At 46.4% G+C, this 14,872-nt stretch overlaps 1 protein-coding gene across 2 annotated transcripts in view; it reads right to left on the bottom strand.

Annotated features, from left to right (window-relative positions):
- Positions 1 to 9,352, bottom strand: part of Hibch (3-hydroxyisobutyryl-CoA hydrolase) — a 51,412-nt gene extending 42,060 nt beyond the window's left edge. For both annotated transcript variants that reach the window (XM_023712286.1, XM_012514121.2), the window contains exons 1-2: positions 9,255 to 9,352; positions 2,299 to 2,341 (exon numbers count right to left, since the gene is read on the bottom strand). In XM_023712286.1, the coding sequence (XP_023568054.1) occupies positions 2,299 to 2,341; positions 9,255 to 9,289 (78 nt within the window). In that variant the 5' untranslated portion in view covers positions 9,290 to 9,352. The remainder of the gene's footprint in view (positions 1 to 2,298; positions 2,342 to 9,254) is intronic.
- Between the last annotated feature and the right edge of the window lie 5,520 nt (positions 9,353 to 14,872).

The raw sequence follows: 14,872 nt of genomic DNA, 5'->3' as shown, positions 1-14,872 counted from the left end.
CACAGGCCTGGGTTTGATCCTGGGTAACGCATTCCTGGCTGGCATGAGTTATGCAGGGAGACCCTGTACCAAATAATTAATTATTTTTTAAACATTTTATTAAAAACATCATATTTCCTAAGATTTGCTATACTGGGGGATATTTTTAAAAAATTACTTAAAATTCCTTTAATTCCTAGTGAATTTGATTGCTTGTTTTACAGCTCTAAATAAAAAATATAAAAAAGGTTTGCTATTTTACAAACAAATATAGAGGTTTGGAGTACAATCTAAAAACAGTATAGTTTAAATAGTAGCTTGATTTTGACATGCCATTTAAATAACAAAAGGTCTAGTGATGGCCTCCGAAGGACAGAGAAAGAGGTTCCCATTCATATTTCGTAGTATTCTGTGTCCAAATCAGCCAGGTGGTCCATACTGTCTTAGACACGGAAGTCCAGGTCCGTGGGGACTGGTGACATGGGCCAGAAGGCACTCAGGGCTCCCTTGAGGTCCTGAAGACTGTGTGCTGTGGGTTTGCTTTGACAGGTGCTTGAGGGACAGACCGTACACAAGGCCCCCTAGCAAGAGGGGATCAGGGGCTGGGCAGATGGCTCAGGAGAATAAGCACTTGCCTGACAGGAGGGAATCAGTTACTGGCTACAGGAAGTTGACAAGCCCTGCAGAAGTGCAGACCCTCAGCCTCCCTCCAGGGTTCTAGTCCCTACTCCAGGTACTAGAAGGCTCACCAGGAATGGCACCCTCTTCTCACAGATCAGTCCCATCTCATTAGTTTGCCTATAATACTGCCACCAGAGCATATTTCCATCACTCCTCTATGACACCAAGAGAAAGCAGGACCCACACTTTGGTCCTCGTCCACTTGGGGTGGATCTCCATTGCTGAAGCGCCTGTCAGAGCAAATCCAGAACCATATGGACCTCAGGACCTCGGCAGAGTTCAGCTGCGTCCCTCCGCTCAGGGGGCCTTCTGCCCCACGTCACCACACATGATCTGGACTGCCATGTCCTACCATTCTACCAGATCTAAAGCTATAGAAACCAACAATTCTGTTCTGAGTGCTTTTGTGAGGAGGGCCCTCAGCCCGTGAGTATCAGATGGCAAAAGCAGCGAGGGCCATGAAGGGACACCAGGTCTCACCTCGCCATCTCCACTGTGCCTCACTGCAGCACCTCTCAGTGGTCAGTGGCTGCCGTCAGAGGATGAGTGGGCAGCAGATAAACCATCGGGCCCAGACTGTCTGGTTGTACTTGCACAACACACGTATCAGCTGTGGGACACTGGGGAAGATGTGCTATAGTCTCTGTCCTCAAGTTCTGGTCCATAAAATAGGGCTGAGGCTACCTCAAAACTACCCCAAGGGAAGCCTGGATCAGTACATTATAGCCAGTGTTTTATTTTTCTATACCAACCCATGAACAGTCACATTAAGAAAACAAAAAGAGCTTCAACTATACTTAGCACTTAGATTTTGCCATCAAACGCATTTACCATAAACAATCAAAAAATAAAACACTTTTAGTTTAGATGTCTTAAAACTATGGATAAGGCATCTGTAGTTTCTGTTCCACAAGATGAGAATTAATTGTGCTAACACACACTGAGGACTTAGGATAGCACCTAGTATACAGCTGACGCTTTTGGGAGGTAGGGCGATGGTGCTGGGGCTCAACCCAGGGCTCACGCCCAGGATCGAACCCAGCCTGTTTTTTACTTGGAGACAGGATGTCACTCAGTCACTAGGTTACCAAGGCTGGGCTTGATCTCGTGATCCCCCTGCCCCTGGCTGCCAGAGTGCTGGGACTGCATGGTGGTGACCATCACACCCAGCGAAACTTCTTTTTAAGTGCAAGGCGCTTGTCAAGCTCTACAAGGGCTATAAACGTGAATAAAAATGATTCCTTTCTTGCAATCTGATAGACTTGGGCATTTAAGCTTTGCGTGGTAGCATTAGGCTAACAACTACTAACATATAAAATTATGTGTATGTTACACAATATGCTATAGTTTTACATCCCGTATCTTCCCATCTCCAAGCACTGTAAGACAGGCATATATGTATCAGATTAAGTAGCGAGCCCACTATCTAACCCTGGGCATTAAGACTTCTCCACACTCTTCACCAGCATCTCATGCCTCCCCCTGAGGCCTGGTGTCTGGGCTTCACAGCACGAGAATAGAGCACTGATAGACCAGGGTTATGGGGAGCCCGCTCCCCACTTTCTCTCCTTCCCTAACAATGGCATTTGAAATCGCATAACAAACTAGAAAGGTCAGCATAGCAAAGCCCCAACTCACCAAGTGTTGCAGGATGACGCTGGTTCTTCTAAATGAACTAAACCTGAAACAAATGTAGAACACAGTGAGCAGAGCAATGTGGGCAATTATGTCTCAATTTGCAAATACTCTACCTCCTTTTCCTTAAGTCTCTTATAAAAGTTACTTGAATAAAGCTCTACAGATTTAATTCTTATTGTTGATAGGGACAGCAATGAAGCAACACAGCCGTCTGTAAAGAGTTACAGTTTCTTACAAAACCCCAGATATTCTCATTGCATGATCCAGCCTCCCACTCTAGACTTCAAATTGAAGTCACATTAAAAAAAAAATCTGCACATGAATTTTACATTAGCATCAAATGTAATATAACTGCCAAAATGTAATAGTGAAGATGTCCCTCCACAGGTAAAGAACAAACCAACATGGGTATGTCCACACGACAGCCATAAAAAGTAAACTCTCATGCCACAGAAACACAAGGAGGACACTCCAGTGTGTGCTGCTCAGCAAAAGTCAATCAAAAAGCCTCTAGGGGCCAGCGAGATAGCTCAGTGGACTAAAGGGTCTTCTTAGGGACTGTGGTTCGATGCCTGGCACCACATGCCGCGCCACCCCTGCCCCCAGGGCAGGCTGAGCCACCCAGAGTCCAGGCTTAGTGGTTCATGCCAGTAATCCCAGTGCTGGGGAGGCTGAAAACAGGAGAATCACAATGAGTCCAACTGTGTAGTGAGACCCTGTCGCAACCAAATACATTAAAAAAACAAAAACAAAACACTCCACACTCACAATGTAGGACTTCCAGCACATGGCATTCTGGGGAGACAGGAGTCAACAAAAAGACCGGTAGAGTGGCCAGAGGTTGGGCTCAGGTGAACTTGTAGTGGAGATAGCTCTGGTCAGGATAGCAAAGCTAATCTACATGTAATCATGGGTAGGGGGGTTACACATTTTTCAAGTTTTCTGCTCAAATTTTCACTTCAGTGTTTCTGTGAACTTAAAAATGCTCCAAAAATATTTAAATGAATTTTGTAAAGTCAGGTAAGGATGTGATAAAACAGGCATTTCCAGACAGTGCTGGGACATGCATAAACTGGTACTTGTTGGTAAGCAGCATGGAGACACAGATCCACAGCCCTTAAAGTGGGGTGTCCTTTCACAGGTAACACATGACCCCGCTACTTGCCAGTGTGCCATCAACTCATTTTCCGAGGCTCAGGCCACCCACTCTCACTTACTACACACGATGAATTTATATGAAACGTGTATCTATCTGTTGCCTCTCAGTTTTTGAGGTATGAGTTGTTTTTAGTCATTCCATGCTTTTCTATGCTTACAAGATAGGAATAGAATCAGAAACGTATTTAAAGGCTTCCAGTTTTTAGAGGGATAAACTAACGAGCGATGGATTTCTCATCAAGTTATGTGCAAAAGTATCATATATGCTGTTTTACATACCACTATATTTACAACTGTTGAAGACTGTATATAATTTTAAAACTAGTTGTTTTACTCTTGAAGAGTACAGTAGCTCTTTATGAAAGCAACTCTTACTGCTTCGTTTACATATATAGTATAATATTCTATATGTTATTCTAACCCATTTTCCTCTATATTCTACTGCCCTAATTGTACTGTCTTCTGGTTTATACTTAGGTCTTTTTTTTTTTTCTTTCTTTTTGCGGAACCGGGGATTGAACTCAGGCCCTTGCGCTTGCCAGGGAAGCACTTATTGCACTGAGCCATCTCCCCGGGCCCCATATACTTAGGTCTTGAGACAGTAACTTTTTGAAAAGTAAATTTACAGTGAAAAGTATAAAAATAAAAATTGGAAAAATTCCACAAGTATCTGCCAGGTTTGATTTATAAAGATGTTGACAACAAATATTTACATGAAGGACAAACTGGAGAAGTAAACAGAACAACTGTATACAGAGCATACACAGTTACACAGCCACTGACACTGATTTTGCAATATTTAAAAATTACTGGGAAGGTTATAACAAAATGACAAAAAGCAAGCAAGCTAGGGAACAAACATTTCTGATTTTGTTGTTTTTGCTGGGCTGCAAATACACAGCTTGGCCAGAGTGAGCAGCAAGGTCAGCCATCAGCAGAGAGGAGTGCAGGGAGAGCTGGGAAGGGGCTCAGAGGCAGACACCAGTCACAGGACCAAGACTCCCATCCCTGCTCAGGAAGGACACTGGCAGCTTCAGAAGTCACTGAACCCCTTATGCAAATCCCCATGAAACAAACTACAAGGCATAATGGGGAAGGTAGGGACAGGATGGGATCCTGCACAGGCTTCTGAGACGCTGGTATTACCTTGCTTTCTGAGTCAAGTGCTAGGGACCAGGATGTTTATGAGAATGCATGAAATCCTATCTTTATGCTTTGGACTGAAGGGGGAATTAAAATTTTAAGTAAAAATCTACCAAGGATGCCTGCTGCAACCAGGTGGACATGTCTGGCAGGACCAATAACAAAACACAACTTCCTTCATGTACCTCTGTCTTTGCTTCCTTTTTATAACCCATGTATAACTGTAGGCTTATGATGTAACCTGAAATGCTTATACTCCTTTAGCAACCCATGTCACCCGACCCTCCAATCATGCGCACTGAGTCTGCCTCTACACCTCTCCTTAATTTCCCTTTAAAATGCCTGCTAGGCTGGGATGTGGCTCTTTGGGAGTGGGAGAGAGCCTCCGTGGAAGCCCACCGGGGTAATGAACGGCCCCCTAACCTTCTCGATGTCATTCTTCCCATATTTGGTCTGTTTTCAACAACAGGACCTTTTTAAAGGTTCCAAAAGGATACCGTATTTGTCCCTTGGGAAACTCTAACCGTAGTGACAGTGCATATAAAGATGTTATAGCTGGAAATATAATGAGATGCATGTTTATTTTAAAAGCTGTAGGGGGCCTGCCCCTTAGCTCAGTTCTTGGGCTGGGGAGATGGCTCAGTAGAATAAGCGCTTCCCTGTTAAGCACAAGGGCCTGAGTTCAATCCCTGGTTCCGCAATAAAATAAAATAAAAATAAAGCTGTAGTTAAGATATACAGACAAATCACAGCTACAGTCAGTACCCACAGAGGCCTGATAAGGCCAGTGTGTACCTGTGGATGGGCACGCTGTGTGTGCTAATGGCCAGTCTGGTCATTTCAAGGACACTCTGACATTACCTGAGGAGCAGCAGCCTCACCATGGCTTAAAAATAAAAAAGGCAGTATGACATTATTGCCACTTGTAGCCACACTTTAGATGGTTCAATGTGTAGAAACATTTGTAGTTCAGACTGGCACAGTGTTGCTCTCCTGTGGATCCCAAATTCAGGCCCGGGGGGGGGGGGTACCAGCTCGCGCCCCCCCCCCCCGGTCCCTCTCTCAGGACAGGAGCTTTCTTTCTCTCAATAAATATATTCTGCTCATTAAAAAATAATAATTAATTAAATCAAATTCAAGCCCAGTATGGGCAACTTAGTAACTTAGGGAGGCTCTGTGTCAAAAACTCCTGAAGGGCTGGGGAGATGGCTCAGTAGAATAAGCGCTTCCCATGCAAGCACAAGGGCCTGAGTTCAATCCCCGGTTCCATTGGGGTTGGGGGTGGGGAACATGCCTTAAGTGCTGGGCTTCTCCTTCTAGAGCCCCAACACTGCCACCTGGTGGCCTTCAAAAGACCTCGCACGTCTCAGCTACAGCTCTGTTCACTTTGCAGCCTACATCACTGGGCAGCTAACAGCGATCTGGCTTCCCAGAGGCCCACTCATCATGGGACACTGTCGGAGACACTTCCACGTCCTCGTCTCGGCCCACGAAGCCAATATTTGTAATCCCAAAGTTACCTTATTGGAATCCCATCAAGTTGATTCCAATCTACCACCTTCAATGCAACCCATGGCGAAAATACACTAAATTATATTTTCCATCATCAGGGAGTCAAAGGGCCCTAAGTCCAGCCATGAAGATGGCTTTCCGGAACCAAGAGAGCGACCCAGGGCCTCACCCAGTTTTATTCAGTGGAGGAGTGACTTGAGGAGGATCGAGTGAGAATTGTGGTTAGTATGTGACTACTATGAGCTGAGCTAGGTGGGTGGCCTAAATTTACCTCTGCCATATGCAGAGAGAGTAATCTGCGTTATACAGTATCTAATGTTTTGGTAAGTCTGGTGCTTCATCTCTGATGTAGTCTTTCAAGCCCCAGGAAGTCATGGCCTCTATCTCGAGGCTCAATCCCAGCTGGCAGCGTGGAGCATTAGTTCTACCGTCCTGCCCCCACCTGGCTCACATTAAAGAGCAGCAGATGTAGGTTATCAGGGAAACACGCACGCCACCTTCAAAGACTATCACCAGCACCTCAGCCAGGCCAATACACATTGCTTAAGGCCAACTGAAGGATAAAAAGAAGTCCTAGCCAGCTCTGTACAGAATACGAGGAAACAGGGTCAGGCTCAGTCAAAATGGAGACAGTCGCTCTTCTTTCAAGGAGAGCTGCTCAGGTGGTCCTCCAGAGGACACCCTGGGCACTTGGGCAGGCAGGCAAGAGGCCAAGCTGGCTGGACAAATTTTCCAGGTGATTATAATGAGTTTAGAAGTAGAGATACTTATCTCGGAATGACAAGACCTTTACCATTCTGGAACTTTCTGCAATTTCTAACAAAACAGGCTTTAAAAAAAAAGAGATTCTGTATCATCTGTAATTTTTGTTTTATTACTATTTTTTACTCTCTTTAAAAAAGTTTTAAAACCTTAAAAAAGAAAAAGAAACAGAGCTGGCAAGATAGCTCAGCAGACTAAACACCTGCTTAGGCAAGTGCAAGGACTAGGGTTCAATCCTTAGCACAAGATGCCACACCGGCCCGGTCCCCAGGCACACTGAGCCAGCCACCAAGACCAGGTGTGGTGGCGCACACCTGTAATCCAGTGCTGGGGAGGCTGAAAACAGGAAGATCACCACAAGTCCAAGCTGCATAGTGAAATCCTGTACCAAATACATTAAGAAAGAAAGAAAGAAAGAAAGAAAGAAAGAAAGAAAGAAAGAAAAGTAACTTAAGCAGAAGTCCAGAGGTAGCCAAGGGGCCAGTAAGATAGCACAGTGGACTAAAGTGCTTGCTTTGGCAAGCTTAGCCAAGTGCAGGGACCACAGACTGGCTAAATGGTCACAGAAGGGGGCTGGGAAAAGACAGCCTAGCTCTGAGAGTTTCCTGCTAAGTGGAAAGCACCGAAGAAAACCTGGCCAGATGAAAGTGGCCCTCGTGGACACAACCGAGGGTAAATCCATCAGTTCAGTTCTGCAAATCAACCAGTGCTAACTCAGAATGTTGTATCACTTTGACTCAGCGGAAAGCAACAAGGTTTGGGAGTGTGGAGAACTTCGGTGTAAGAATCTGTAAGTGACAGGAGCAAGAGAGAGGTAAGTGAAAGGCTGGCTGTATGTGCACGCAAATGTGCAGGAGAAGCACAACAGAGAAGCCGGATGGGTGTCCCAGCACCAGAGGTCAGGATACACCAGGTAGACACACTTCAGGGGAGTTATCTGGACAAACTCTGAGGGCTAAAGTGACAGGAGGACAAGATAAACAGTGAAGCATGGAGCAAGAACACGAGGTAGGAGGAGCTAGAGAAGCCACAAGAAGCCGTAGTTCAAGTGGCCTAGGTCCAACAGTGTCAAGCATGGCAGGTCCTGCCTCCTCTCCTGACCTTTCTACACGTGGGCACTGGGCCCTGGACACTGGATGAGCTGGCTGTTTTGCTGTGGTAATACTGGACCTGGGAAAGGGCTTATCTGATCCAAACCCCCAGCCTGCTGCAGCATCACTAGGCCAGCCTGCATCCAGAAATACAGGGTGGAATAAAGCCAGGGTGACAGTATTTGCCCCTGTTGTCGTTGTTTGTGGTCCTGGTGATGGAATCCGGAGACTCTGCACTGAGCTACATTCCCAGCTCATTTTATTTAGAGACAAGCTCTCACTAAATTCCCCAAATGGGCCTCAAAACGTATGGCTCTCCTGCTTCAGTCCCTCAGACCTAGGATTTGGGCTGGGGAGATAGCTCAATAGAATAAGCTCTTGCCTGGCAATCACAAGGGCCTGAGTTCCATCCCAGGTTGGGGGCGGGGGGAACTAGGATTATAGGCACGAGCCACCACACCGTACCTAAATTTCAGAAACACGTCTTTCCAGTGCTTATCCAAAAAAACTGGTATTTGCTGACATCATTTTTTTTTAAAGCAGCAGCAAAAAATGTGTGTACAGGTATTCTCTACAAGCTGGCAAAGGCACTGAAACTGATTTGAAAAAATTCAGAAAACAAGACAGCTCTCCAGGGTGTAACAAACACCTGCGAATCAGGCCCTCCGATACCGCGTTGCACAACCTCACACTTTCCTCCCTTCTTGGAAACTCCTGAAGAAACGACCCCACACCCTCACACCCTGCGGGGAGACCCCTGGAGCAAACTCTCGGGCCTAGCAACTAGCCAGGGAGTAAAGACGGGCTGGCTCCCTTCCAGGAGGCCCTGCTGCCCACTGCAGTGGGCAGGGACAGGGCAGTCCCGAGCCTCACCGCTGCCCGCCGGCCTGGGTCGGGTCGGCTGGTCTGAGCAAGCCAGAGGCCGCAGGGAACCTGCACGGCTTCTCAGCCACGCCACGGCCACGCGTCCACACAGGCTGAAAATGAAGCACCTAAGTTTTTGTTATGGGGGTTGCTTGTTCTGAGACAGGGTCTTGCTTTGTAGCCCCGGCCGACCTCGAACTCGGGGCAGTCCTCCCGCCCAGGCCTCCTGAGCGCCGAGATTCAGGCCCGCGTAAGTCGACGGCCACCACGAACGCTGGTGCCACGCCGGCAACCGGGCCGGCTGCAACAGAGCAAGCCCCGGCGGTGGAGACAGGCGGCTCGGAAGGGAAGCGCTGTCCCGGGCAGAGAGGGAGGCAGCCTCGCCACCGCCCTCCGCGGCCCGCCGCCGCGCGGCCGCCCGCTCACCTGAACCCCAGGCACAGCGCAGCCGGCCACCCCATCGCGCCAAGGACGCCGTCTGCACAGGGAGACTGCGCGGGACGCCTCGCGTTAGCCCCGCCCACCGCGCCGGACAGCGAGAACAAGTCCTCCGGGCGGCCAGAGCGTCCCGCACCGGCCTTTCCGCTTAGAAGATGGGTGAAGGTGCCGGGCCTGGGCGGGGCCAGGGCAGGGCGGGGTTACGCGAAGGACGGGTCACGTGCAGGGGCGGAGCCACAGCGAAAGCGTCAGGAGAGAGTCGGTGACGCAAGGGAGGAGAGAGCGTGGCCCTTGTTTAACCGGAAAGCTACATTGCCCCCTAGAGGCTATCTTGGGGAAAGCCGAATCCATCGCCCAACCTGGCCTACTCATTTATCTTTATTAGTGCATGTTTGCAGTACATGATTGATTACATGCATGGTGGAGAGTTGGTACAGGTACAGAACCAATTCATTTATTTCCCCGAGGCCTGTTAATTTGACCACAGTATGGGTATGAAAACATTTCTGAAATTCTAATAATATTTTATTTAAAAATATACTTTGGAAATCACACAAGATACACTTGGTAACAGGTAGCTAATTAATTTAGTTTACTCCTACCCCAATATAGCCTAATTTTTCACTTTATAGTTAGAGTACTGCTACTTTTATTGGGAAAAGATAAATTCCCATTTTCCCCAAGGACAGACAAGAATATCTTAGTAAGAGGCAATAGATACATCCTCACCAACTAAACTAAAAATGACTGTTACCTGAAAAGCATAATTACATTCAGAAAGTAGCTTATTTTCAAAAGGAAACACAGATTTGTAACTAAATGGCTAGGCTCTGCTATGAAGTAGCTTCCAGATTCATCCAGATGGCTAGAAACAAAATTTCATCACCACTAAAATATTGATATATTAGTTAGAAATAAGGAATTTGATGAAGAGTTTCAGAGAGCAAGAAGTTAAAGTTTTTGTTGATTTTTGTGGTCCTGGGGATTCAAACCAGGGCCTCTCACCTGCTAGGCAAGCCCTGTGCACCTCATAGCCCCACAGGAATTACCACTGGCTCCTTGGTATTCAAAAGAGATACACTACCAAAGCTTTGATCAAAAATTAGCTTCGTAGGGGGCTGGGGAGATGGCTCAGTAGAATAAGTACTTGCCTGGCAAGCCCAAGGGCCTGAGTTCAAACCCCAGTTCCGGAAAAAAAAAAAAATAGTTTTGTAACCTAGGCTACATATAACAAGTAAATGTCCAATGTGGAGAGGAAAAACAAGACCAGACCCGCAGTCAGTCCTGAATCAGCAGCAGTTGTGTCATGTGTCATCTATTGGGCATGGATGACAGGTCATGTTATCTGCCATGGCTTGCTGGGAGGAACACAGGCCTTCCGGTCACAGCAGTCTGAGACTACAGTCTTCTTTGTCTGCCTAGCTTCACTGCATACAACCTGTGTCCAATCACGTGCCATGCTCAGAAGGGCCTTATGTTTGATTTTCTTGTTCTGCTCTTAATAATTTTGAAGCAAGGTATCCCACATTTTTCTTTTCTCGTAGTCCTATATATTACATGCCCAGTCCTGCCCCGAGTTTTAAAGTATTTTCATTATTCCAGGAAGAAACTCTGTACCTCTGAGCTGTCACCCTCCAACCTCCCTGCCTCCTGTCCCACTGTGCAAAGCCCCAGTAAACCTTCTTTCCCCATATAATTGCTCACCTCAGCACTTGTAAGTGGAACCATACAATTGGTGACCTTCTGTGACTGGCATCTGAGACTCATTCATGCTAATGTGTGAACTAGTACATCAGCACCTTCCCTTGATGAATACAACTTCCTCATGTGGATCTGTAGCTTTTGTACCTTTCTATTAGCTGCTGGACATTTGGATTGTTCCCAGTTTAGGGCTGTTATGAATAGCACTGTACAACATTCACATAGACATTTTTTTGTGTACTGTGTTTTAATTTCCATATATCCAGGAGTGGTGGCGTTCGGTCATACGGTACCTCTATGATTAACCATTCAAACAAGTGTACTAGGGTCTGGGACTGTATCCTTTAAATGCATGAACTGTATGGTATGTAAATTACATCTGAATTTATGAAAAAAGACTTTGGTTACTCCATATCCTCAATATTTTTGTGTTGTTAGGCTTATTGATTTTAGCTCTCCTGGTGTGCGTGTGCTATCTCACTATGCTTTCAATTTTCCTTTCCCTAGTGTCTAAGGATATTGAGCACTTCTTCAAAAGCTTATTACTTTCTTTTGTAAAGCACTTGTTCAGTTTCTAGTCTATTTTTAAATTGGGCTGTTGATTATTGCTTGATATTGTAATTATCTACTGCTGTTTCAAATGACCCCAAATGTAAATCTTAAAGCAGTGACCTCTGATGGCTTCTCGGAGATGAGGAGGCTTGGGAATGAGGGGAGGCTGAGTCATTGGCTCTGGCTGAGGGACCCTCCTGGGGCTGCCATGTTGGCTGGGATTTCTGTGATCCGAATGCCATCCTGACCCAGGCCAGAAGGCAACGCTTCCACACTCCTGTGGTTGTTGGAAGCCTCAAGGCACTGCTCACAGTAGTAGCAGCTTGCTTCCTCCAGGGCCAGGGGCCCTGGAGCTAATCACCAGTGCAGAGGCCATTGTGTCAGTCATAACCCAGTCCTGCAAGATGGTGACCAACCATCACCACTTATCCCATTGGCCACATAAGCCAACCCAGGACACTATGGAATGATAGGAACACTACAAGGCCAGGACGTCTGAGGGTTGTTTGAAGCTAACTACCGCCTTCTCTCACTGCCGGTTATCAAAGCCTGCCAGTTAGGTCTTGCCCCAGCCTCTTAGCTCTCCATTGCTACCATTGTAGTGTACTAACAACTCATTCCAGACCTACCTCCTCTGCTCTCCCTCAAGCGTCGCATCCCCCAGTTCCTTCCGCACTTTACTGACAACTCTGACTGAAATTTTGTGTTTTACTTACTCCTCAGCTGCTAACTGATCTCACAGTTCTCCAAGGCTGTTAACACTCAGCACGTGAGGCTGTTGAGCTGTTAAGCTCAGCTAGTGCACCTGAGGAATTGAATTCCTAAAGTTTAAATTTAAAAGCTGAGGTCGTGTAAAAATTTTCTATTTATTACATGTTAAAGTGACAATATTTTAGATATATTGAGTTAGTGACAATGTATTTTGCAATTAACTTCACCTATTTCCTTTCACTTTCACTTGTGGCCTACGTTGCTTCTGTGTTACACAGCAGAGGGCCGTGGCCTTCCGTTCAAATGGACTGACATTTGAAGAGACAGAAGCAGCTCCACCCACTTTACAGCCACCTGACCTTGCTTGCCATTCACTGGTGTTTCTCCGTATCACCCATATTGCTCCTGGATGTTGAGTAGAAAATGTTCATTTTCTGCCTCTGTTTTAGCCCTTCTACTCCTCATACCACAAGCTCCAAGCCCCTTTTATCCTTTTGTAAAATATTTATCTTGAAGGCTTTGCTTCAGTCTAATCTTCCTGCAGTCTCCTTAACCTATATTAAACTTTCCCGAGTTTGAGTTATACTTCCAGTTGGCATCACAGTTGGTTTTTATTTCATGCCTAATTGTTTGCTGAATGCTAATTTTCTCAAGTAATTTCTTTGAGGATAGGCAGTCTAGCCCACATTACCTCTGAATATTTCAAAAGCTGGAGCTGTGCAGGGCGTGGTGGCGTCTATAATGGGCAGCTCAGCCGGAAGAATCACAGCTTGAAGCCATCTTTCTCCACACAGTTTCCCAACTTTTGCACAATGGCCTTTTATGGGTGACATGTTTTTGACACAGTGTTCTTTGCCAAGCCGCAGGGCAAGTCAGTGATGGCAGTGGTCCTTACCTCAAAGCACTGCGTGTAAGGTCGCAGTGCACTGCTTGGTCTGATGCTTGACATGCTTGAAGTCTCAGATGTCTTCAAGCAACGCCTGGGTCATCCACCTGGAGGCCAGAAAATAGAGCTCTGCTCAAATATCACAGATAGGAAGTGTAGGAAACACCTGATTCTGTGGCTCCAGGTGTTGATGTCCTCCTGGAGACCCCAAAAGGGTAGGGATACCCTCTCTTATCTGCCACGAGAGAAGTGATATGGGATATTGTGGCACCTGTGAGCTTTCCCTACTATTTTCTCTCTTAACCTATAGGCAACCTTCTGAATCCCAAGGTTTTAGCAGTTCCTGAGGTTGAGTAATGAAATCTAGATCTTTCTCTTTCCCATTGGTCAATACCCAAAAAAAACCTCCCACAGGGTTACTATTCAGCAAATAAGAATCAGAAAGGCTATAAAATTGCTATTGCATTGAAATGCTTTCCAAACTCATATATTAATAGCCACCACCTGCAGCCAGATGACTCAGTCACTCAGGCTCTAAGAAGCCCCAGGTGGGCTCTATTGAGGAAACCAGCCTGGCACCTGCCCACTGACTGGCATAGCTACCTACCCTAGACCCCAGCCTTACATCCTCACAGTGCATCCACATCCTTTTGAGGGGTTGGCACCCTTGGCAGGAGGGCTTGTGTACCAGAAAGCTTCTGCCTGGTGACATGCAGGCTGCCTTTCCAAGGTGTATGCTAGAGCTACCCCCAAAGCTCTGCAGCATATCGCAGTTCTTCGGTACTCTGAAGATTATACCCTCACTTTTCTGCTTGTGCTAACCATTGTGTAAAGCCCAGAGAACAGGACTGGAGTATATGCAGCATCATGACCTTGTGGAAATGATCACATCACACAAAACTGGAGCCCCATCTAAGGGGCCTCTCCTCTCTGTCTCTCTCCCTCTTGCCTTGCATGCATGGAAAGAAAGCCTTCCAGAAGAAAGGACTGTTTTAGTCGCAGACACTGCACTGATGGGGCCTAGTAATAACTCTGCCATCCTAGTGGCACTAGAGAGATGAGAGGAGCCAGGTCACTGAGGACCTGGAAAGCCACCTGAAGGACATTTAAATAGAAATATGTTGTAACCAGATTTGAATGGTATCAGGATCACTTTGAAGCATATCCAGCACATCAGAGGACAGATGTCTGGTGTCTTGGCTACTGTTCTCCTTGCAGGAACAAAATGCCCAACATTCATGAGTAAAAGGAAAAAATGTTTATCTCAGCTCAGTTTGTAAAGGCTTTGGTCTACATTCAGTTGGCTCCAAGATAAGGTGGCATGGCAGAGAAGTGTGGTGGGCAGGAAGCAATCAAGGGAGGAAGAGGGGTGGTACTGACACAGGCGTGGATGACCTCCAAATGATATAGGGAGAGAAATGATCGCCCAGCCTGAAAGGTACATGGGAAGAGTTCCTGTTCTCTGAAACCAAAGAATGAATCTTAGGAACAAATGGAGGTTATGAGCGGAATATACTTATTGAGGGGAAAGAAAACTCCTGTCTGAGAGAGGGACAGAAAGCCCTCCCTGCCCTCCCAGTAGGAAGCTGTCTCTTTTAGGGACTTTTATAGAGGAAAACCATGAGGTGAGGTAGGTCTAAGGTGTTGGAAAAGACATGGGAATTCACTTAGGTGGGCATGAGGTGGGACAAATCTATGATCAACCAATGAGATTACAAGCACCATTGCTCAGGTAAAATTGATTAAATCCAGTACC

The sequence above is a fragment of the Octodon degus genome, unplaced genomic scaffold (assembly GCF_000260255.1).
Source record: "Octodon degus isolate 3935 unplaced genomic scaffold, OctDeg1.0 scaffold00025, whole genome shotgun sequence".
Classification (NCBI taxonomy): Eukaryota; Metazoa; Chordata; class Mammalia; order Rodentia; family Octodontidae; genus Octodon; species Octodon degus.
Note: the sequence above shows the minus strand (reverse complement) of the source record. Positions and strands in the feature narration are given on the sequence as shown.